This window comes from Meleagris gallopavo, chromosome 4 (genome assembly GCF_905368555.1).
Source record: "Meleagris gallopavo chromosome 4, MGAL_WU_HG_1.1, whole genome shotgun sequence".
In the NCBI taxonomy this organism is placed as follows: domain Eukaryota; kingdom Metazoa; phylum Chordata; class Aves; order Galliformes; family Phasianidae; genus Meleagris; species Meleagris gallopavo.
In genome coordinates, this window is record NC_139407.1 from 1,203,383 (window position 1) to 1,225,313 (window position 21,931).

The 21,931-nt window shown below is 39.5% G+C and overlaps 1 protein-coding gene across 4 annotated transcripts in view; it reads left to right on the forward strand.

The window, feature by feature from the left end:
* Window positions 1–21,931, forward strand: part of GUCY1B1 (guanylate cyclase 1 soluble subunit beta 1) — a 75,153-nt gene that overhangs the window by 9,113 nt on the left and 44,109 nt on the right. For 3 of the 4 annotated variants that reach the window (XM_085221990.1, XM_085221988.1, XM_085221987.1), the window contains 7 exons: window positions 4,302–4,402; window positions 4,696–4,814; window positions 9,649–9,846; window positions 18,488–18,718; window positions 19,533–19,649; window positions 20,389–20,522; window positions 21,381–21,578. In XM_085221990.1, coding sequence (XP_085078116.1) covers window positions 4,302–4,402; window positions 4,696–4,814; window positions 9,649–9,846; window positions 18,488–18,718; window positions 19,533–19,649; window positions 20,389–20,522; window positions 21,381–21,578 — 1,098 coding nt within the window. The remainder of the gene's footprint in view (window positions 1–4,301; window positions 4,403–4,695; window positions 4,815–9,648; window positions 9,847–18,487; window positions 18,719–19,532; window positions 19,650–20,388; window positions 20,523–21,380; window positions 21,579–21,931) is intronic. The other variant, XM_085221989.1, reaches the window with a different exon arrangement.

Genomic DNA, 21,931 nt, shown 5'->3' on the forward strand with positions numbered 1-21,931 from the left:
ACAGCCTCCTTGGGCAACCTGTTCCAGTGCCTCACCACCCTCTGGGGGAAAAACTTCCTCCTAATATCCAACCTAAACCTCCCCTGTCTCACTTGAAATCCATTCCCCCTTGTCCTATCACTACCCACTATCCTCATAAACAGCCTGTTTATACGCTCCCTTCAAGCACTGGAAGGCCACAATGAGGTCTATCCAGAGCCTTCTCTTCTCCCAGCTAAACAAGCCCAGTTCCCTCAACCTTTCCTCACAGCAGAGCTGCTCCAGCCCTCTGATCATCTCAGTGCCCTCCTCTGGACCCGCTCCAAGAGCTCCACGTCCTTCCTGTGCTGGAGGCCCCAGGCCTGGACACAGTGCTGCAGATGGGGCCTCACAAGAGCCGAGTAGAGGGGGACAATCACCTCCCTCTCCCTGCTGGCCACCCCTTTTTTAATGCAGCCCAGAACACAGTTGGCCTTCCGGGCTGCAAGCACACACTGCTGGCTCATGTCCAGCTTCTGGTCCACCAGGACCCCAAGTCCTTCTCCGCAGGGCTGCTCTCAAGGAGATCTTCCCCAGTTTTGTAGAAATACCTGGGATTGCTTCAGACCAAGTGCAGCACCTTGCACTTGGCCCTGTTGAACCTCATTAGGTTCACATGGACCCACTTCTCCATCCTGTCCAGGTCCCTCTGGATGGCTTCCCTTCCCTCCAATGCATCGACTGCACCGCTCAGCTTGGTGTCACCTGCAAACTTGCTGAGGGTGCACTCCATGCCATCATCTGTCATTGATGAAGATGCTGAAGAGCACCGGTCCCAAGACCGACCCCTGAGGGACACCGCTTGTGACCGGCCTGCACCCTGACACAGAACCATTGATCACAGCCCTTTGGCTACGTCCAGCCAGCCAATTCCTAATCCATCCAACAGTCCATCCTTCAAATCCACACCTCTCCAATTTAGAGAGAAGGATGTGCTGAGGGACCATGTCAGAAGTCCAGGTACATCCACTGTCCTTCCCCTGTCCACTGATGCTGTCACTCCATCACAGAAGGCCCCCAGATTGATCAGGCACAACCTGCCCTTGGTGAAGCCATGCTGGATGTCTCGGATCACCTCTTTATCTTGTCTGTGCCTTAACATAGCTTCTAGGAGGATCTGCTCCTTGATTTTCCCAGGCACAGAGGTGAGGCTCACCGACCTGTGGTTCCCCAGGTCTTCCTTTCTCCCTTTCTTAAAAATGGGAGCAATGCTTCCCTTTTTCCAGTCACTGGATACTTTACTGGGCAGCCATGATTTTTCAAATATGATGGAGAGTGTCTCTGCAACTACATCAGCCATCTCTCTCAGAGCACTCGAATGCATGTCATCCAACCCTATGGACTTAAACACATTCAATTTCATGAGGAGGTGTTGGACTTGTTCCAGTGTTACAGTGGGACAGAAACCACTCCCCACATCCTCACCTTGGGGTCCTGGCAGGTACAGGAAGCCTGATAGTGAAGACTGAGGCAAATCATTGAGTACTCATTGAGTACCTCCACTTTTTCCATGTCTGTGGAAGCGAGTTCTCCATCCTCATTTATCAGAGGGGCAACACTCTCCTTGATCTGTCTCCTCCTGCCTGTGTACTTGAAGAACCCCACCTTGTTATTTTTCACATTCCTCACCAAGTTCAGCTCCACCTGCACCTTGGCTTTCCTGATCTTATCTCTACACAGGTAGACAACATCCCTATATTTTTCCCAGGCTACACAACCCTGCTTCCACTTCCTGTCCATTTCCCTCTTTTCCCTCAGTTTAAGCTGCAGATCCTTGCTCAGCTGTGCCGGTTGCCCATCTCATCTCCAATCTCCAACAGGATCAGGTGGCCTCTAGCAGACCCCAGCCACTAGATGCCCCTTACTGGTCTGATCCCTGATTTTCACCCATAAGCTCTCAACTTGGTCATGACTGTTACTCAGACACAGCTCTTTGCAGTTTATCCTCTTCCTAACATAGAGGGCAACTCCCCCTCCCCTCGTACTCTGTCTATCCCTTCTGAAGAGCCTGTAGCCGTCAATCACAGCATGCCAGTCTTGGGATTCATTCCACCACGTTTCCACGATAGCAACCAGATCATAGTTTTCCAAGCAGTCATGGTTTCCAACTCCCGCTGCTTATTTCCCATGCTGCGTGCATTAGTTTAAAGGCACTTCAGCTGGGCTTTCTGACACATAACCTTTCCAGAGGGGCCCCCCTCAAACCTCTGTATTTCCCCACTGCTTCCTAGAGGGACATGAGAAGGTTTTGGATGGGGGGTTGGCAATGTTACCTCCTCTAAGGAGTTTCAAGAAGATCCTGCAGGGCAGTTCAGAGTTTTTCCCCCATTAAGTACAATAAAATAGGAATTGTGGCTTGGCACAGAGAAAGAGACAGGAAATTTTCCAACCAATATAACCGAAAGGAGATGGAAGTGTTTTGAAGGAGGTGCCAGAGTGATCAAACTGGTTCAATTTTCAATAAAGAAATTTCTCACACAGAAAAACTGCATCCCGTGGCTTTTACAAGTATGCAGTACTTAAGAGGATGTTCATTGCTTTTTCAGATGTGTATGTTATCCTTTGTGGTTTGGCTGGGAACAGAGAGACTAAGAGAAGGCACAGTGTGCATCCGGGACGTGGGAAAGTTTGCTCACCCTTGTGCAAACTTCTCCCTAAACTGCATTTGACTTCCAGTTGCATTCCATGCTATGAGAATCAAAGAACCAAGATGATTTTCTTTTCTTCTACTATTTCAGTTCAGTTGTTAGCAAATGCAAACTTTACTTTCTCATTCCTGACTGATATCATATGCTTCAGGACAATGTTACGTGCTGAGAGCCCTAGCTCTCTTCCTACTTAGTGAAAGATGGAATTCATGTCGTATCAGCTATTTTCAGGAACCAGTGGGACTTAATAGCCTGTGGGCTGATTTAAAGTTGTCAGAGAATGGCTGGAGGATCAGAAGAATGAAATAGGAAAATAAGAGTAATAGGGGAGTGTGTGTATACAAACCATTTTTCTTGCCTTTTTATTAATGCACAATTTATTCATATAATGAATAAATCATTGCAATAATTATTCATTAAAAATAATGCCATGCTTTGTCTTTTTCATTGCAGTTCGTTTGTTCCTTTTGTGAATCTCCACGTGAGATTCAGAAAAAAAACATCTTGAGATTATTAATAATTTTTCAAGCCATTAGTAATAGAAGCTGTTCCTTTTGCATCCATTCTGTAGGAATTTTAGTCTCAGCTGAAGGCTGCAGCCTCATCTTACTGCTTTGGGAAAGTTGCTTCACTTGTTTTCAGCTCACTATGCCCATTCATACACTAGTAGTAACAAAGTAGACTGATATTTTAAATACAAAAACAATCTAGCACTAATTTTTGGTCAGTGGTAAGAATGCAATGGGCATGATTAAAGCAAGAGAAAGAAGAAGAAAATAATGGATTTGAAAATAATGCGTTCTTGAGTTCCATTGATAGTGGGCAGATTGTCAAAGACATGATTATTTATTTAACTGGAGGGTTAAATGACCATTAATTTCATTTAGATCAGTAGAATAACATCATATTAAATTGGAATCGGGCCTTACCAACAGTACCATTTGTCATCTGTCAGTTTTAACATGAACCAGAATACTTAATCCTCAAAGATTTTGTTGTAAAAGATGTTGTAGGATTTTAGATTGTAGGCTTAGAATCTGCTTTTTAAAGGTTTAAAACTCTTCTGAGGATTGTTACGAGTTTAAAGCAGTTAGAATATTGGCTCTTAAGCAGTGTGTTTCAATTCTATCTTGAGAAGCATTTCTGTCTTACTGTGATAAGAGCCCTTCATTATCATGGTGGTAGTAAATAACTTTTCCTTGTGATTTATTTGCTTATTAGAGAAATAATTTCAGTGGTGAGTTGATGAGTATCTCGATTCATACGGCATGCCTGGTTTTGTTAAAAAATCATATCTTCTTTTGTTTTTCTGTTCCTAAATATTGCCCTTTTTAAAATACAACTTCTATCTTTATTAGTTCTACAACTTTGTTGTGAGGCTCTGTACCAAAAAGTTATGTTTATTTTCTCCCAGCTAATTAGTATTTTCATAGCAGAAATGGTCGTAAGATAGTGGTGTTGTATCTTAATTACTCTGAGGTGTGAAACAGTTATAATTTTAGCTTTATTACATAACTTCCTAAGTGTATAACTTGCAGACTTGCATTATTTAAAAGAGTAATACCAAACAATGTGTAATCAGTTTACAGATTTGGTGTTTCTCCCTCAACCAAAAATATTTTGTTTCCTTTATAGGAAAGAGGCACAGCTGGATGAAGAAGGACAGTTTCTTGTCAGAATAATATATGATGATTCCAAGACCTATGATTTGGTTGCAGCTGCAAGCAAGGTTCTTAGTAAGTAATACGAATATCTTCTAAACCCCAAAGACAGGTGTTGCTGAGTTCCTTTATTTGTAAGTAGTGCTTCCTTGTCTGTATCAAAATCTAAACTGCTACACATAGACAAAATGCATAAAGGTAATCTGTAAATCCTCCTGAAATTCCTGAATATGTACTGAATGTACTGAATCTGCACTGATTTTTTATGCACTCTGACTCTTGTCCTCATATTCTTGGCCTTCTGGATCTGGGTGCAGTCTAGGTATTGTTAATGTGTGAACTTAATCACGTTTTCCTGTTTTTACTAGATCTGAATGCTGGGGAAATTCTTCAGATGTTTGGGAAGATGTTTTTTGTGTTTTGTCAAGAATCTGGCTATGATACAATTCTGCGTGTTCTGGGCTCAAATGTTAGAGAATTTTTGCAGGTAAGATTTTTATGCCAAACTATTCCAGATACAGGAGACTAGACAGGAGTATGGTCTAGCCAACAGGCTAGAATGGAATGTAGAAATAAAAGTTGTACTGTGTAGCTTTATTTGTGTAGAGGTATGAAGGATATATGCCTTGGTATTTGTATTCTGTAAAGCTTTACTCTGCTTAGCAGTTTTGGCATTGCTTTTCTGTATCCCTCTTGGTTAATATATTGTTCAGTTACCTTTAAAGTACTATTTTTCCCTTTGAAGAGTCCTTTTTGTTTGATTTCATGAACAGTGAGTTGAGAAGGCAGGTAAGCTGGCATTCATAGAAGCATTCATACATCTGAAATTTAATTTGAAGTTACAAAGAAAAGGTTAAAACAGGATTTTTCAAAGGTAGCAAAAGTATGGAGTATAAGAGACATGAAAAAAACACCAGACTGCCTGTACATATTAATTAATAGGGCTTTATGTTGTTTATATTAACAGAAAATGTGGTCTTCAGACCTGTAGGATATTTCTCATCCAAAGTTCTCTTTGACTAATTATAGATGTTATTTATAATTGTATGTTACGTACAGAGCTAGGGCTCATACACAGCTTGTTTCTAAGACAGGAAATTGTTTTGTACATGAACTATCCTTTCTTTGTGCTTTCCTAACTTCAGAACATTGTGACATAGTGCTGTAAACCAAAACAAACTGGAAGTAATTTTTCAGTAGCGTGGAAGAAGTGTAATGACCTCTCACAAGTGTGATTTCCAAGGTAGCAAAGATGGGCTTCTGGTTTTTGTCACTTGAAAATTGTTCACTTCAAATACAGTTTTGTATTTGTTATATAGGTCACTTCAAGGGTGAACTGTGTGCTGCAATGAGTTTAAAAACATTGAACTGATGAAGGTTTCGCAGGAGATTGCACAATAGCTGTGTCAAACCTCTATCGATTTTCACTGGAAATTTAGCAGCATTTTGTTGTCTTTTCCCTTAAAATTCTTTGCAGTAATAGAATGTGAAGGGCAAAGGGCCTACTTTGCTGAATTTCTGGTGTATGTATTTGTGCATCTCACTACTTGCTCGGAAACCTGTAGCACTGCAGAGCATCCTGAGTGTACTCAAGCCTGACTTCTTTAAAGATCCCACGATCTGTAACTGCTGGGCCAAAAGACAAGTTATGTGTATGCTCCATCTGATGCTTACCAAATGTGTGGTCTGTATACCACTGTCTGTCTGTGGGATTGGACATATTGGTACTGTCTGTACCTTATAGCTCCATCCATAGGCAAGCTCTCAAAGGATGCATATGGATCAGTGTAATTTCTAAAGATGTACTGAAGTTACGGTTGAGGTTGAGCAAGAATACAAGACAGGAAAAAAAGATACAGCCATCCAATTCCTCCATCACTTTGAGTACACTTCATTAGTCCTTTCCTCCTCCTTTCTCTCATCACCTTTTCCATCCAGTATACTCATCTTTCTGTTCCTTAATATGAATAACGATGGACATATCTGTAGTACATACCAAACCCCTGAAAAAGTATGAACTGCATACATTTATATTCTTCTAATTAAAGTGTTTTAGGCTGTTTTGTTTGCATTTCAGTGCTAGAAGATGACATTAGTTATTATGTACTCCTGTAAATTCTAACAAGACAGGTGTATTAGTAATTGTGCCAGCAGTATACTTTCCAGCTTTTAATTATGATGGAAAATCAACATTATCCATGATTTATTGTTTTTGCAGCTTCTAGCAGATTAGGTCAGGAAGCTTATTTATATACTTACTAAAATAGGTGCAGATTGAGTTTGATGTGCTGACTTTTTGTCAGATTCTTAAAATACATGGTATGATTCCAAAAGCACATCTTGAAACCTGTATTAAGCCCAGGAATGTGTGAAAATTATAGAGGGCTGCAGGTTTTTTAAGTGTGTGAAAATAAATCTCATGTTTATATTCTATTTTCCTTGACATTTCAGAGATAATTTAGTTTATTCGTAAATGAAACACAGATACTTCAGGCTTTAAAGAAAGAGGAAGAAGACAGCACAACCAAATCTAATATTTATACTTTCTAGAAAAACATAGGGCTGGAAAAATTGCAAATCATATTGAAAGAAGACACTGTGCTGAGGAGGAGCAATGTGAAAAGATAAAGCCTCCTAAGCAACTCAAAGTGTGTTTTTGTTATGTTCAGTAGCTTTCTACTGAAAGAAAATCAAACACTGGAGTAGCGATTAGTGCGGCCTCATGTAGGAGATCATTTACATGGCTCTTTATTTGCTTGTCATTTCAGGGAAGTAAATTTAAGTGAATTAATCCACTCTCATACAATACTTTCTGTATGCTCTGTGCAGCACGGAACTGAACAGTGTGTCTTTATATTTCAGGTGCCAGTCATAACTCCTTAAGACCATCTAGGATCTGCCTGATTTATTATTACTGTCCATGCTCATTCCTGCTTGGAGATCCTTTCGTGTTTTAACAGCTCTAGAATTAGTGTCTCTGGTATCAGCACAAGTTCTGGCATTCATCTGAGTAATCTGGGAGCAAAGAATTAAGGGAGAGAACTTAAACAACTATTATCTCTGTCTGACCACTCCTCTGGCCTATAGCATGTGGACAATCTAGGAAAAAAAAGACACGGTCTTTTAGACCATTCAATTTAGGATAAATCAAACACAAGAAAAAATAGGGTTACTGTTGGAAGTGACAGTGATACAATGTCTAAATGGCAGGATGTTGGAGCAATTTTGGTGCCTGCATCTGGATGTACATCTCTACTGCTTCTTGACTGCCTATAATAAGTACTTTGCTCACTCCATAGTCTGTATACATGGGGGAGAAAAGATGCAGTAGATATTTCAAAGCTGCTGCAGTACATTCTGGACAGGTCCCCAGCTCAAGGTGATTGGTGGTTCAAGACTAAAGAGCAAATTACATGGATTCACAGAATCACAGAATGGCTAGGGTTGGAAGGGACTTCAAGGATCATGAATCTCCAACCCCCTGCCACATGCAGGGCATTCACCTGTGATGTTTCTTGGACAAAGTCAGTAATGAGGTAGTAGGGTGGCAAAGTGATCATTCACAGTGGGGCTACCATCATTTGTTAGCAGTGCTTGTGCCAGACTTAAATATTTATAATGAGACAGCCATGCAAAAAAATTCTGTGCTTAACTTCTTTTGGAATTATGTTGATGACTGTAGAACTTGATAATTTACCCTCTATTTCCATGACATTTCCATATTTCCATATTTCCTATTTCCATCTCCTTAAGAGTCTTGTTTCCAAAATAATTCTCAGCTGATCCTTTAGCTTGTGCACCAGGAACACAAGTTCTTATTGCAATTAAGGAGATTCAGGAGCACTTCCTTGGAGCTCTCGCTCTTTTCTCATCCACATCTCACAAACTCTCTTCCAACTTAATTGTCTTGAACCCTGTAATGTTCTTACAGAATTTGCCTTCAAACATTTTTCTGCTTTTTGCAACTGAATGCTCATTAACAGCTGGAATAAATTGCCTCCCTCACTGTTGCCTCTCCAAGTTTTAGTTTGGAGGTGTTGATATAGCAACAAAAACATGAGTTTGAAACAAACTAAAAAACTGAAGGAGGAAGCTTCAGTCTGGGTACATCCTACAGAATTCATTTCTAAGAGCCTCATTTCCTCTGGAGGCCTTCCAGGAGAAGAAGCAGCTGTTTAAGTGCTTCACAGCTCACATGAAACAAAGTTCAGTGTGGTTCCATGGATTTGATGATTGACAGATGCTCAGGAAAGGTGGAAGATGGGCCAGCCAGCACATTGAAAATATTTTCACCTCACTTTCCATTGTGCTAGATGAAAATATTTAGGATCTGGTGATAGCAGTTGTGTGGGAGATTGGGAGAACTACGTTTGAAATATACGGTGATGATCTGGGCTTAGGATGTAAAGGAAGTGTATATATGTTTTACAACAGATAAATAACTATTTGAGTTGCAGCACTGTTTAGCAAACCAGATTGCTTTTTGTGTATTGAACTCTATACAGTAAACAGTAAGCTGGAGCCATGGTAATTGCATCCTAAACAAAGTCAGAGCTGTCACTGTATTCTTAGCGTGGTTTTGATCTCCTTGTTCTCTTTATTATCCTCATTTGACATGCCTCTCAATTTCACATTTGGTTTTCCTCTCCAGATGTCAATTTGTCTTGTTAAAAGTAAAATACATAAGACATCCAAGACATCAGTTGAAAATATAGGAGACCTTTTTTTCCCTTTCTAAACATTTTCTGAAACATTTTTACAGTAGCCATGTTCTATGAGTCCTGTTGGTTTTTTTTCTCCTTAGATTCTGAGTCTGTATTTGAGATCAGGCCCTGTCAACTTGGTCTGACTGTTACGATGATAGAAGTAGCCTGTTGTTTCACTAACAGGGGAAAGATTGATGTTTATAAAAACATGCTTATTTGTGTTTGATGCCTAAATTCAAAGAAATTATAGGGACTTGAATTTGGAAAGGGTGCAATGGAAAGGATGGGCTTTGGATTTGAGAAGCCCATACAGTCTTTAATCACTGTAGTTTTGAAATACAGCATAGTTGAGCATGGATTCTTACTACTTAGAGTAATTTGTTATAGTGCTAGTTTTGCTGCTGTTCATGTGCAAATGTTTTCACAGTAGGTGGAAAGAACTCCTCGAGCTACCTGAAAAGCCTGCTGGGGGCTGTTTTAGATGCAGTAAAACAAGTGCAAAGGGAGTGTGACCACCAAGAAGGGGTGGAGTCAGATTAGGCAAGAAATGTACTTATTTTGTTCAAAGCTAATAAGCGAATGTCTTATAATCATGTTTTAAATTTCTTCTTCTAGAACCTGGATGCTCTGCATGACCATCTTGCTACTATTTACCCAGGTATGCGAGCCCCTTCCTTCAGATGCACTGATGCGGAGAAGGGGAAAGGACTCATTCTGCATTACTATTCAGAAAGGGAAGGTCTACAGGACATTGTCATTGGAATCATCAAAACAGTAGCTCAGCAGATCCATGGTACAGAAATAGATATGAAGGTAATGCCTGAAGAGTTGTTCACATTTAAATGTTTATGTCATTAGAACAAAGTCAAGAAAAGTGAAGTGATGGCAAGCAATCATTGTAATTGTTGCTGTCCTTTATGAAATGGTGGCTCTAAGAACTGACTCAAGAAGAGCCACTGTTGTTTGAGTTGCTTTAAGAACAGGTCAGTCACATGGTGAGAAGGCCAGCATTAATTTGCAGGCAGGCCCATTCAGGAACAGTTCAAAACAATGCACGCTGACTGTGCCATGCTGGAGGGCAGAGTCCTCCTTCTGGCCTGCCTTGGAGGTCCTTCCCAGATAAATACATGTTTGTGGTCCAGATACTTCTGCAGGGATTGTGACTGAATAGGCAGCTACAGCCCCAGAAGTGGAAAAATGTTTGCCCATCATGCAGTTTACCTGATGTGTGTGTGCTGTCACTTGTGAAATGGGAGACTCCTGTTTTGAGTTGATATAGAGTAGCAAACACATTTAATTCATCAGGCCTCGCATGAGTAACTGAATTAAAGCAGAGTGTGACCTAACACATGGTTAGCTTCAGATATGGGCTGAAAACAACAATATAAACACTTCTTGGCACTAGAAGTGCAACCGCAAGGTTTCTTTTTTGTTTCAGCTATTGCTAACTATTCTACTTTTCAAGCTGAGTTACATTGTATACTTCAGCTGTAGTAATAATGTTTTGTTTTAGCATGAATCTGGCTAAAGCCTAAAATCAAAAGGATGCTTCAGTGTAATATTTATTCAGTTATTGCTGTAAAATACTTTTGTTTGATCGTTTGTTTGCTTATGCAAGAGATTTATAAAGGCTCCCATGACAGTGGTAATTACTATTGCTATCTTGGAGTATTTGCCCTTCAAGTTTCTTGTTATAAGCTCAGGTTTATAGTGAATAGCTTTTGCTATATGGTGATGATGATATACTTATGTCCTTTGTTTAAATTCTGCTTGGTAGAAATCCATATTTACAGCAGGTGTTAGTAGTCAGGGAAGGATGCAACAGAATTAAAACAATCCTCTTTGTTGGTCCCTGTTTATTCAGCTTCTTCTACTGTGTCCCTTCAGCTGTTATGGAGCTATAAAATAAACTAGATGGAGGAAGTGAACTAGGTTCAAAATAACATTTGCTTTTCTGGGTTATTTTTATCAGTATCTGTTCCCTTATGGTATTTGGTTTTCTTATGTGTCACAGGGAGTTCTGCCAGCATAATCGCAGGGTTGTACAGAGGCAAAAGTGATCAGTGGAGCAGGGGATAAATCCAGGTTGTGCAAACTTCTGACAAATTGTGTTTTCAGTCTGAATGTTACTTTCTTGGGAAGATGGTATTGGAAAATACCAGTGCTCATGCTCAGCTTGGTATTCACGAGGACCTTTTCTGCAAATGTCAGCTCAACATGTCAATCCTCAACATATGCAGGTGCATAAGGTTACTTCTTCCCAGGTGCAGACTCCATACTTTCATTTGTTGCACATCATTAAGGTTCTGTCAGTCAGTCCAGTCCCTCTGTATGGCAGTGTGACCGTTGGCATATCAGATACTCTTCCCCGCTTTATATCATCAGCAGTCTAGTCCCGTCATCCAGAATATTAACAAATAAGTTGAATAGGATTGGATCCTGTATTGACCCCTGTTGTGCATGGCAGCCCAATCCTATTCTGTTTGCTTGTTTTTCAGATATACCACAATCTTGGAATTAACTTGTAGGCATTTCCAGTGTCTGCTGAATGGGGTGCAAAGAGAAACTAAATAATCACATGATCACATGAAGCAAAATAAATACTGAGGAAAAATACACTGTGCCTTTTGTTTCCTAGGTTATTTCTTTGGTTGGAGAAATGGCTAAATAGAAAAAAAGAATGATTAATTTACCCTCTTTCTGCAGAAAGTTACCCAGAACTATTCTCTGTAGACATGCATACATAGAAATGCGTGTTCTTGTGGTATACAGTAGCTCTTTTCCCAGAACGACATCCTTCAGGAAAAGTGCCTTTTAACATCTAAGGTATGTGTATGCTGAAGGCAAGGAAGAAAAAAGATCTGATTTTGTCTCTGTTAAACTCTGTTAGCACTAAAAGGAAGTTATTTTTTTTTTTGAACTTGGATTCACAGTTGCAACACAGTAGACCAGGGAAGCCTACCTTGACAGTAGTCAGCTGATTAATTCAAATCCAATTTGCTTTATCTTCCCTTCCCATAATCCATTTTAGCTAAATAGAGTTAAGAATATAATTTTTTGCAGTTAGTACTGTCCTAAGAATTGTTCCTGACTTTGAGAATGCACCAAAAATATTTATGTTCTGCCTGTCTCAGTATAAGGACTAAAAATCTTCACGTTGCTGGTTACTGGCATTGGCATAAGATCTCTGTTAGCAGCCTTCTGGCTGTACCTTCTCTTGCTTTGCTTGTCAGAGGTTGTTTGTGTATAAAGGTGAAGGTGAAGTCAGGACAGAGATTCCCTCAGGGCTACAAATGATACAGAACAATGAGGAATGTTGGAAAATCCTACAAAGCCAAAAGAATATGTTGGGAAAACTGATTTCTGCAGTTCTGTTATTAAGTAAGAGCAGGTTATCAAAATCTATGTTTTAGACTGTCAGGAAAAATGGTTTACAGTAGCAAATGAAAGGGAGCTAGAGAAAAGTCTTGTCAAGATGGTAATTTCTAACTGTCATTACTAGTGACAATCCAAAAAACAAAGCCAGAATGTGACCTGCTGAGAAGCTGTCCTAAAAACTGGTTGGGTACTTGTCATTGAGAACAAGCAATACTAAGCCATATATTAAAGGGTTACCTTTGTATGGAGACAAAGAAATCACAGAGCATAATCAGCCTCTAATTCTGATGCAAGGGCACCTGGAAACATCACCAGCTCAAGACTCAGAGGTTCAGTAAAGTGAGGCAGTCTGCACCTCCCAGCTGGTGGATGCAGACATCCCTTCAGTTTTCACCTTGGATGTACAAAGCTAACAACGGTGCCACTTCCACACTAAACTGATTTGCTTCAGGACCTCCCTGGAACAGCTGTAGTGAAATGCATCAAGTAGCAGTGCATAGTCATTTTTTATCAGAAGAGATCAAGAATTTTATCCTGTATTCAGTATTAAATGGCAAAAACCTGTCTTTGTATTCAGCTTTACAATCTAAAGGAAAAATATTCTCTCCAATAACATTCTGTCTCTTCCTAATGCTGCAATACAAGTCTGTATTGTGGAACTGCTTGTAACTGAGTCATTTCTTGCAGGAGTATCAGTGGAAGTTTTAACAGATAGCATGTGTTCAGTATACATGCTGTAACACAGTGATACTACTTTATTAAGTATCTTGTGTGAAGCTCACCAAATAAACCTCAGAGTCATTTTTAAAATAACTGTTGTTTGAATTGTCCCCCTCTGAAATATTAGTGTGATTTTTCACTTGGCTACACAAAAAAAAAAATATATATTTGAATATATATATTTGAAAATATATCTTCTGAAAAGCACAGGTGGATAACCAGTAAGATGTTATATATTCTCTTTGAAAACAGCAGAGAGATTTTCCCTCAGTTTTTAACTGCTGTTACTATGGTGATTGTGCTCTTACACGTGGTGAGCTGATGTCACTTCAGCTAAGACCAGAGATGAAAAGAAATAGGCTTGGTTCCTGGCTTTGTCAGTTCTGTCACTGAACTTTCATTTGTCAGGCATTTTGTAGATGCTTCCTCAGTAATATTTAAAGTGATGCTGAAATTCTGTGGCTTGCAAACTAGGCTGGCGTAATGAGACAATAGGAGAGTTCTATCCTAGTTAAGCTTATCAATAGGAGAGTTCTGTCCTAGTTAAGCTTATTTCATACTTTGTAGGGAAGGTCATTATGCCAACTAAGTATCTAATCAAATAGGTTGGACTTACAGAAGTGAAAGGAAAAAAAAGTAACGTGTTAAGTTATGGCCAGAAGTGCTGATTTTAAACTTCCTGACAAATAAAAATCCTGACTATTCAAGGAAACATGACTAGAATTTAATTACTGTGGATGTCACTATAAGTCAAGAACACTCCCGGAGGATGGGGTATGTCTGAGCAGATAGTCTGAGTTATTCCGTGCATTATCTCATTACCTTATTTAGGATGGTTTTCATCTTCTAGGATGGCAAAATACATACATGTATATTGTCCTGGTTTCAGCTGGAACAGAATTGATTTTTTTCTTCACAGTGTCTGATACGATGCTATGTTTTGGCTTTAGGAGAAGAACAATGTTGATAATGCATTGGTGTTTAGTTGTTGTTGAGCACTGCTGTATGAGCAAAGGACATTTCAGGTTTTTGGCTTCTTTTACTGTCCTGCCAGCAGGGGTGTCTGAGAGGGCACAAGGAGCTGAGAGGGTACAGAACCAGGACAGCTGACCTAAACTGTTCAAAGGTAAATTCTGTACCATAAGACATCATACCAAAAAAAACCCATAAAAAATGGTGGGGAATTGGCCAGAGGAGCTGCTGCTGCTTGGAGACTGGATAAGCATTGGTCAGTGGGTGGTGAGCAATTGCTTATCTGTCACTTGTTTTGTATATATAAGTATGTATATTATTATGATTACTATTATCCTACTTCCTTTTCTGCCTTAGTAAATAGTTTTTACCTCAATCCACAAGTTCTACTTTTTTTTCCTTTCGGATCCTCTTTCACCCATCGCAGTGGAGGTGGAGAAGGGGGAGGTGAGTAAAAGTCTCTGTGGTGTATAGCTGCTGCTGGGTTAAAGCACAGCACGTTTATGTATGTATCCATACATTAAATTTTGAAGATTGGATTTTATCTGTATCTCACATGCCTCGGAGAAGAGGAAGTCTAAGTTGTTTGAGGTTGATGAAATAACAAGATAGAAAGATTAGCTAGTGCATGAATGAAGTGAGCAACAAAGGCATGAAATTGCATATCCATAGGGTGTTATTTAAGGCTAGATCAGTAGCTTACTTAGCCTGTACAGGGATAAAATTGTAGCTTCCCTTAATAAGGGCCTATGCAAGGAGGGCCAGAACAAAAACTCAATAAGCCTTCCACATCCATAGCATATCAGTATTACTAATAGTGTTCATCCGACACAGCGCTGTATTGTGAATCTGCCATGTTTCCATGTGGTTGGCCTGTAGTGTGTCAGCTCTGGTACAGCCAGCATGGCTTCACCAAGGGCAGGTCGTGCCTGACCAACCTGGTGGCCTTCTATGATGGAGTGACAGCATCGGTGGACAGGGGAAGGACAGTGGATGTACCTGGACTTCTGCAAGGCCTTTGACATGGTCCCTCAGCACATCCTTCTCTCTAAATTGGAGAGGTGTGGATTTGAAGGGTGGACTGTTGGATGGATTAGGAATTGGCTGGCTGGACGTAACCAAAGGGCTGTGATCAATGGCTCTGTGTCAGGGTGCAGGCCGGTCACAAGCGGTGTCCCTCAGGGGTCGGTCTTGGGACCGGTGCTCTTCAGCATCTTCATCAAGGTGCTGCACTTGGTCTGAAGCAATGCCAGGTATTTCTATAGACTGGGGAAGATCTCCTTGAGAGCAGCCCTGCGGAGAAGGACTTGGGGTCCTGGTGGACCAGAAGCTGGACATGAGCCAGCAGTGTGCGCTTGCAGCCCGGAAGGCCAGCTGTGTTCTGGGCTGCATTAAAAAGGGGTGGCCAGCAGGGAGAGGAAGGTGATTGTCCCCCTCTACTTGGCTCTTGTGAGGCCCCATCTGCAGCACTGCTTCCAGGCCTGGGGCCCCCAGCACAGGAAGGACGTGGAGCTCTTGGAGCGGGTCCAGAGGAGGGCACTGAGATGATCAGAGGGCTGGAGCAGCTCTGCTGTGAGGAAAGGCTGAGGGAACTGGGCTTGTTTAGCTGGGAGAAGAGAAGGCTCTGGGTAGACTCATTGTGGCCAGTGATCCAATCCAGTGCTTGAAGGGAGCGTATAAACAGGAGGGGGAATGGCTATTTATGAGGGTGGATAGTGATAGGACAAGGGGGAATGGATTTCAAGTGAGACAGGGGAGGTTTAGGTTGGATATTAGGAAGAATTTTTTCCCTCAGAGGGTGGTGAGGCACTGGAACAGGTTGCCCAAGGAGGTTGTAGATGCCCCATCCCTGGAGGCATTCAAGGCCAGGCTGGATGTGGTTGGTGAGCTGGTGGCAGGGGTTTGAAACTAGATGATCATTGTGGTCCTTTCAACTCAAGCCATTGTATGATTCATTCTATGAGCTTTTCTTGATGCCTGGGAGTCTACAGTGTTGCAGATGAAGATACTTGGGAGACTTGCCACTTTGTACTGTTACTGACACAGTGACAGCAACCTTTATCCATACAGGTTAGGCAAATAGTACATCCTGGGCAGTGGCTGACATCAACCCCCTGAAAACTGTAGTAACTGCGGAGGGTTGTATCTAGGCATGTCTTAAAGCATGCAGCAGTCCTAATTTAATGTTATTTCTTGTTTGCTTGTTTGTTTTTAAACACTGGAGTTTTGTTTATTGATGTATTATTTATTCTAATTAGAAAAAATAGAAGTAGTAATGGAAAATTCCTTTCTGTACTGCATGGTAGCAGGAAAAGTAGTGTGAGTAAAGATGTAGTGTGACAACAAAGTACTGGTATGCACTGACTAATATGGTCATTAGTTGATGATATTAATTTCTCTGACAGGTCATGTACTGTCAATATAAATATTTCCTGAAAAATATTGGATTTTTAAAACTTATATGACTGCATTGCTGGATGGTGAAGCTTTTTATCCAAATTATGCATTTTTGGCTGGCAAGAGCAACTCTGTGAAGTAAGATTCAAGACTAGAAATCATCTGTAAACATAGATCAGTTTTAGCCCTTGGCCATAATAATAGCAATAATGAAATAAAACCTGTAAGTATGCTAACGAGTGAGGGAAAATAAGAACTAAGATGCTATCTGCATTTTATCAATCTTCAGTATGGCCTCAGACTCTCTCAATTACAGGGATAATGATTTAAATGAAGAGGAGGATGTGGAAGACCCTTAAGCTGTGAATTCAGAAGAAACCTAGGATACCATCTACTATGTTCTGCTTTTCTAGATAAACCCATGTAATTTACTTTCTTCAAATGACCACTGTATCCTCTTCCTGTGGCTTACCCCTTGTTAACTAATAATTTCCCATTTCTCTTTGCTACACACTGCCACGTGGATTACCAACAGTTTTTAAGAGAAAGTAAGCAATATCATCATTAACATTTGAATTTGCTCTTACATCCAGCTTCAGGTACTTGCATTGGTTGGTAAATGGTAGGCTGATCTTTCTCTAAGTTACATGCTCAATATCAAAATTAGTGCATCGCATTCTATAGAGCACTTAAATTAGGTTCCTACTCTCAATTGCCCTCCAGAAGAGCCTGTCTTTCCTTTAAATCTATATTTTAATAGGGGATTAAGGAACACCACCTTCTTAAATTAAGCATCATTTAGCAAGAAAATGTTGTTTTGTTGCTGTATGCTGCTGCTTTTGAATAGGAACAAATAAAGTATCATCACTCCCCAGCTAACATGGCTGACAGTCGTGGAGGGGAAGTGTTTAAAAGTCTAAACATCAGTGTTTGTGCATATCTACTTTTTTTTTGTTGTTTTTTAACTGTTGTTCTCTGTGACTAATATGTAAAAGGCAGACTTAGGATGCATTAGGGATTTTAAGAAGTCCTTTTTTTTTTTTTTTTTAATTGCTTCAGTAGGTTTAGGATCAGACTTTAGGTGGAAGTAGAATAAAGTGCAACATGTATAAATAGAATTGTTCTGTTCCAGTCACTAAACCTAATTAGACTTGAGAAGAGGTGAGTTTGGCCTCTCAAGGTAAACTGTGCTATTCTATTAATTATTAGCTTTAATTATACTACAGCATACGACTCCCTGGAAACAAAATAATCCTTTTTAGTTTTGTCTTTTTGACTAACTTTAAGTAAATTTACTGAAGCAAAATGCTGTATTCAAGACATTTATTTCTGATTTTGCTGATGTAAATTTTGCTGGAATTTAATACAGAGTGTAACTCGGAGACTGTAATTGCTTCTAGTTTTATTTTTTTGAGCATGATCTTGTAGTCAGCACTGCTTGCTTGGGCAAGGGCTATGCAGACCTGTATGCAGACCTCTGCTCTCTTTGCCCCTCTCCTGGCTGGCTATGACATGCCCACCCTCTGGTCAAGCACTGTTTGCTGTTATGTTGCAGGCTTTGCAAACAGCTTTCATTTAAATAAGGATTCAAGTGCCTTGTGAAATTCAAGACTTGTAACAGGTCCATTCAAAGAGAGGAAGAATCCTATTGTGTGACACTTACCAATGAAAGCAAGCATAACCTCAGCCTGAATCCCTGATTTCAGGATGTGCATTTCACTCAGGCAACATAGATTTCAGTGATATGTTGTTCATGCAAAGAGCAACTGCAGCTCAGCTAGGAAATAATTCTTCCCTTGGAATTATAAAGAATTTCTAAAACAGGCATATTTATTAGAATACAGAATTTTTCAAGGTACAAATGCTGTTCTGAAATTTCTTTCTGGTCTAAATGTATCTTTTTCTTCATAGTAGCATTCTGGTTAATATTGAATAGCAAAGTTTTTAGTCTTTCATCTTTTCCTTCATTTTTTTTTTTTTTTTCTAGGTTATTCAACAGCGGAGTGAGGAATGTGACCACATTCAATTTTTAATTGAAGAGAAAGAATCTAAAGAAGAGGACTACTATGAGGACCTTGACAGATTTGAAGAAAATGGTACCCAAGAGTCTCGCATCAGTCCATATACTTTCTGCAAGGCTTTTCCTTTCCACATAATATTTGACAGAGATCTGGTGGTCACACAGTGTGGCAATGCAATATACAGAGTCCTTCCACAGGTCAGATGATTCTTATACATTAATAGTCATGGAGAATTCTTATGCTAGATCGTGCAGGTGGCTTTTTGTTGTTGTTGTTGTTGTTTTTTTCCCCCAAAGATTAATAAATCAGGTTTAGGATTTTCTATCTAAAGAACATCCCCATGTATAATATCTACTGTATTGTGCTCCTGTTGTTTGAAAAAGGACTTTGAAAAGTAGCCCTTAACCTACAGTAGCTCTGTTCCTTAAAGATCATGTCATTAATGTGCAGTAATAGACCAAGGAATACGCTTGAATGGAGAATACTTTTCCTGCCTTTTTTTGTGTGTGTGATTTCCTTCTGGATTTTCAGAAAAATTTGAAAGAAGAGCTTTATAAATTCTTCTCAAGGTCATTCACTGAACAGCTGTAACTGTTCAGATAGTTCATCCTACTGAGGATGGCTATCAGGATCGTTACAACCAGACAACACTTGAGAGAAAATGGCTTTGTTTGAGGGACAGTACTTATGAGGAAAGCTTTTTTTGACTGAAAAGCTTTCTTACTTTTTTTTTATAGTTAGGGAATAGTTTGACAGATAATTAATATGAAGCAACCCAACACAATTTCATAAAGTCATCTTGCAGGCTAGAATTGCATTTTGAAGCCAATGATACTTTTGTTGTAAAATCCTTAATTTGAAAACCTTGTGTTCTAGTGGAGAAATGCATCAAGTATATATTCTCTTCCATTCAGTACTGTAATTTAAGCAAATTGAATATAATTATTCAATGTATTCTTTTATTGTAACATAATTCAATTGTTTCTTTTGTGTTTTTTCTTTAAATTTCAGCTGCAACCAGGAAATTGCAATCTTTTGTCAGTGTTCTCCTTGGTCCGGCCTCATATTGATATTAGTTTCCATGGGATCCTCTCACATATCAATACAGTCTTTGTACTGAGGACCAAGGTAACTAGAAAATATTCACTTGGCATTACTATAAGTAAGCAGGCTTTGGAGAGAAAAGAAGTATGGAAAAAGCAGAAGTCTTCAGAGAACATAGTAGTAAGCTTGGATCCTTATGAGTCTTGAGCCAAGAAAAAAATCACAGATCTGAATTCAATGTGTTAAATTGACTTAACTGCTAAACAGGCAAGAGGCCAAACTCATACATAATTTACTGAAGGAAAGGAAAGGCAGTTGCACTTAGTTTTACTTAATTATGACAAAGGAGGCAAATATGAAATGTGTTACCATTTGGGCCAGTACATTCGTATGCAATTCTGTGTCCTTTTCTCCAGAGAGAACAGGAGTGGGGAGGCAGGCAGTATGAAACAATGAATGCAGAATGTAGAGTTGCACTTACTATGCTAAAGAACTTCCTGAGAGAAGCCAGCAATACTTCTTAGGCATTCTGTGAAGTTCATAGAGACAATCTTTTTGTCAAACTATTGTGAAGAGAAAAAGAAGTTATGAACTTAAAATTAAGGAAAGATGCCATGATTTGCATCTTTGAGGCAGAATATCAATGTTGAAGTGAGGACAGTATTTTGTTTTCAAGTGATAATTGGGTTTTAAGGTAAGGTGTAACTATTTCAGACATCATGATGATCTTCATAGTGAAGGCATTTACACAGATGTTGTGAAGTAACACATATACCAAAGCAATGATAAAGTAATTGTGAATTTTTTACTTTTTTTTCACCAGGAGGGGCTGTTGGATGTAGAGAAGCTGGAGTGTGAAGATGAGTTGACTGGTACAGAAATCAGTTGCTTACGCCTGAAAGGGCAAATGATCTACTTGCCTGAAGCAGACAGCATTCTATTTCTTTGTTCACCGAGGTATTTTAAACAATAAGATTTGTATAATAGTGTTTTTCATTTTACAGTTACTGATTTTATGAATATCTATGAGAGTAATGTTACCGAGATTAATTGGCTTGGGTGTGGATTTAATAGATTTTGTGGTGTTTATATGGAAAGAGGGAGGAGGATTTGAACATTGGAACTTGGATAATAATCTGGAACATATTGGATAATAATCTGGAACTTGGATAATAATAATCTTGGAACATAATCTGAAATAATTCAGTATAAGCACTGGGATGCTCTGGCTTAGTTTGGACGAGTGAGAATTCCTCTATTCAGCGACGTTTGGCAAGTCTTGATGTTTGTTTCTTATTCTGAGGATGCTGAGAGATGTCACTGATTTGGTTTCCTATGTGGATTCATATATTTTTTTCAGTAATTTTAGTGTAACAGAGCAGTAGTGATTATGAAGAGAGTGTTTGGAATTAGGGATTGAATGGAGGGCTTTAGCTAAATGCTCGTTGAGCTAATATACCAGACTTCACGTTAACCTTGTGTATAAAAGTGATGTAGAGAGTGGCTGAAGACAGGAAGATGCTACCTTAACACAATCTCACTTTTATTTGTGCACTGAAGAACGTGCGTTTCATATGTTCATGGAACTCATGAGAATTCTATATTTAAATGCAAAATCAAGAGCTATGTTTTAACACAAGTGAACTCCAAGGATTTTGTGGAAGGAATATTTTATACAGTTCACCAGATTTTTAGAAGCACATTTTTTTCTCCTATTTCACATTCTCTGCTGTTCATCTGAGGTTTAAGTGCTTCTTTGGCAAGCTTAATTATACCCCTATCTATCTACTCACGTCTGTCTATTTCTTCACATAGTGTTATGAACTTGGATGATTTAACCAGAAGAGGGTTATATCTGAGTGATATTCCATTGCATGATGCTACCCGTGATCTGGTTCTTTTGGGAGAGCAGTTCAGAGAGGAATATAAACTGACTCAAGAGCTTGAGATCCTCACTGACAGACTGCAGCACACACTACGTGCACTCGAAGATGAAAAGAAAAAGACAGACACGTAAGACACAAGTCCTGATTTTTGAGCTGAAACAGTCACAGCAATATATTATTTATAGGTACCTTCTTCATAAAATAAAAGAATCTTGGGAGAACATAAAAAATATTCGAGGCCAATAATTTTGAAGTCAAGAAAGAACATTTCACTTCAGTTCCTTAAAGGGTTTTGTTCTTAATTTAGATAGTCATATGTCATCTGCAGTGTAGGCTGTCGCCTACATGAAAATAGCTGTTTTGATGGCTCCTTCCTTTATAAGTACACTAGAGGAGAAGTGAACAGGCAATCCTTTTTACTTTGCTAATTAACCTAAAATAGTTTTGCAAACTTTTTTACCTGCCATCTAGTTGATATGG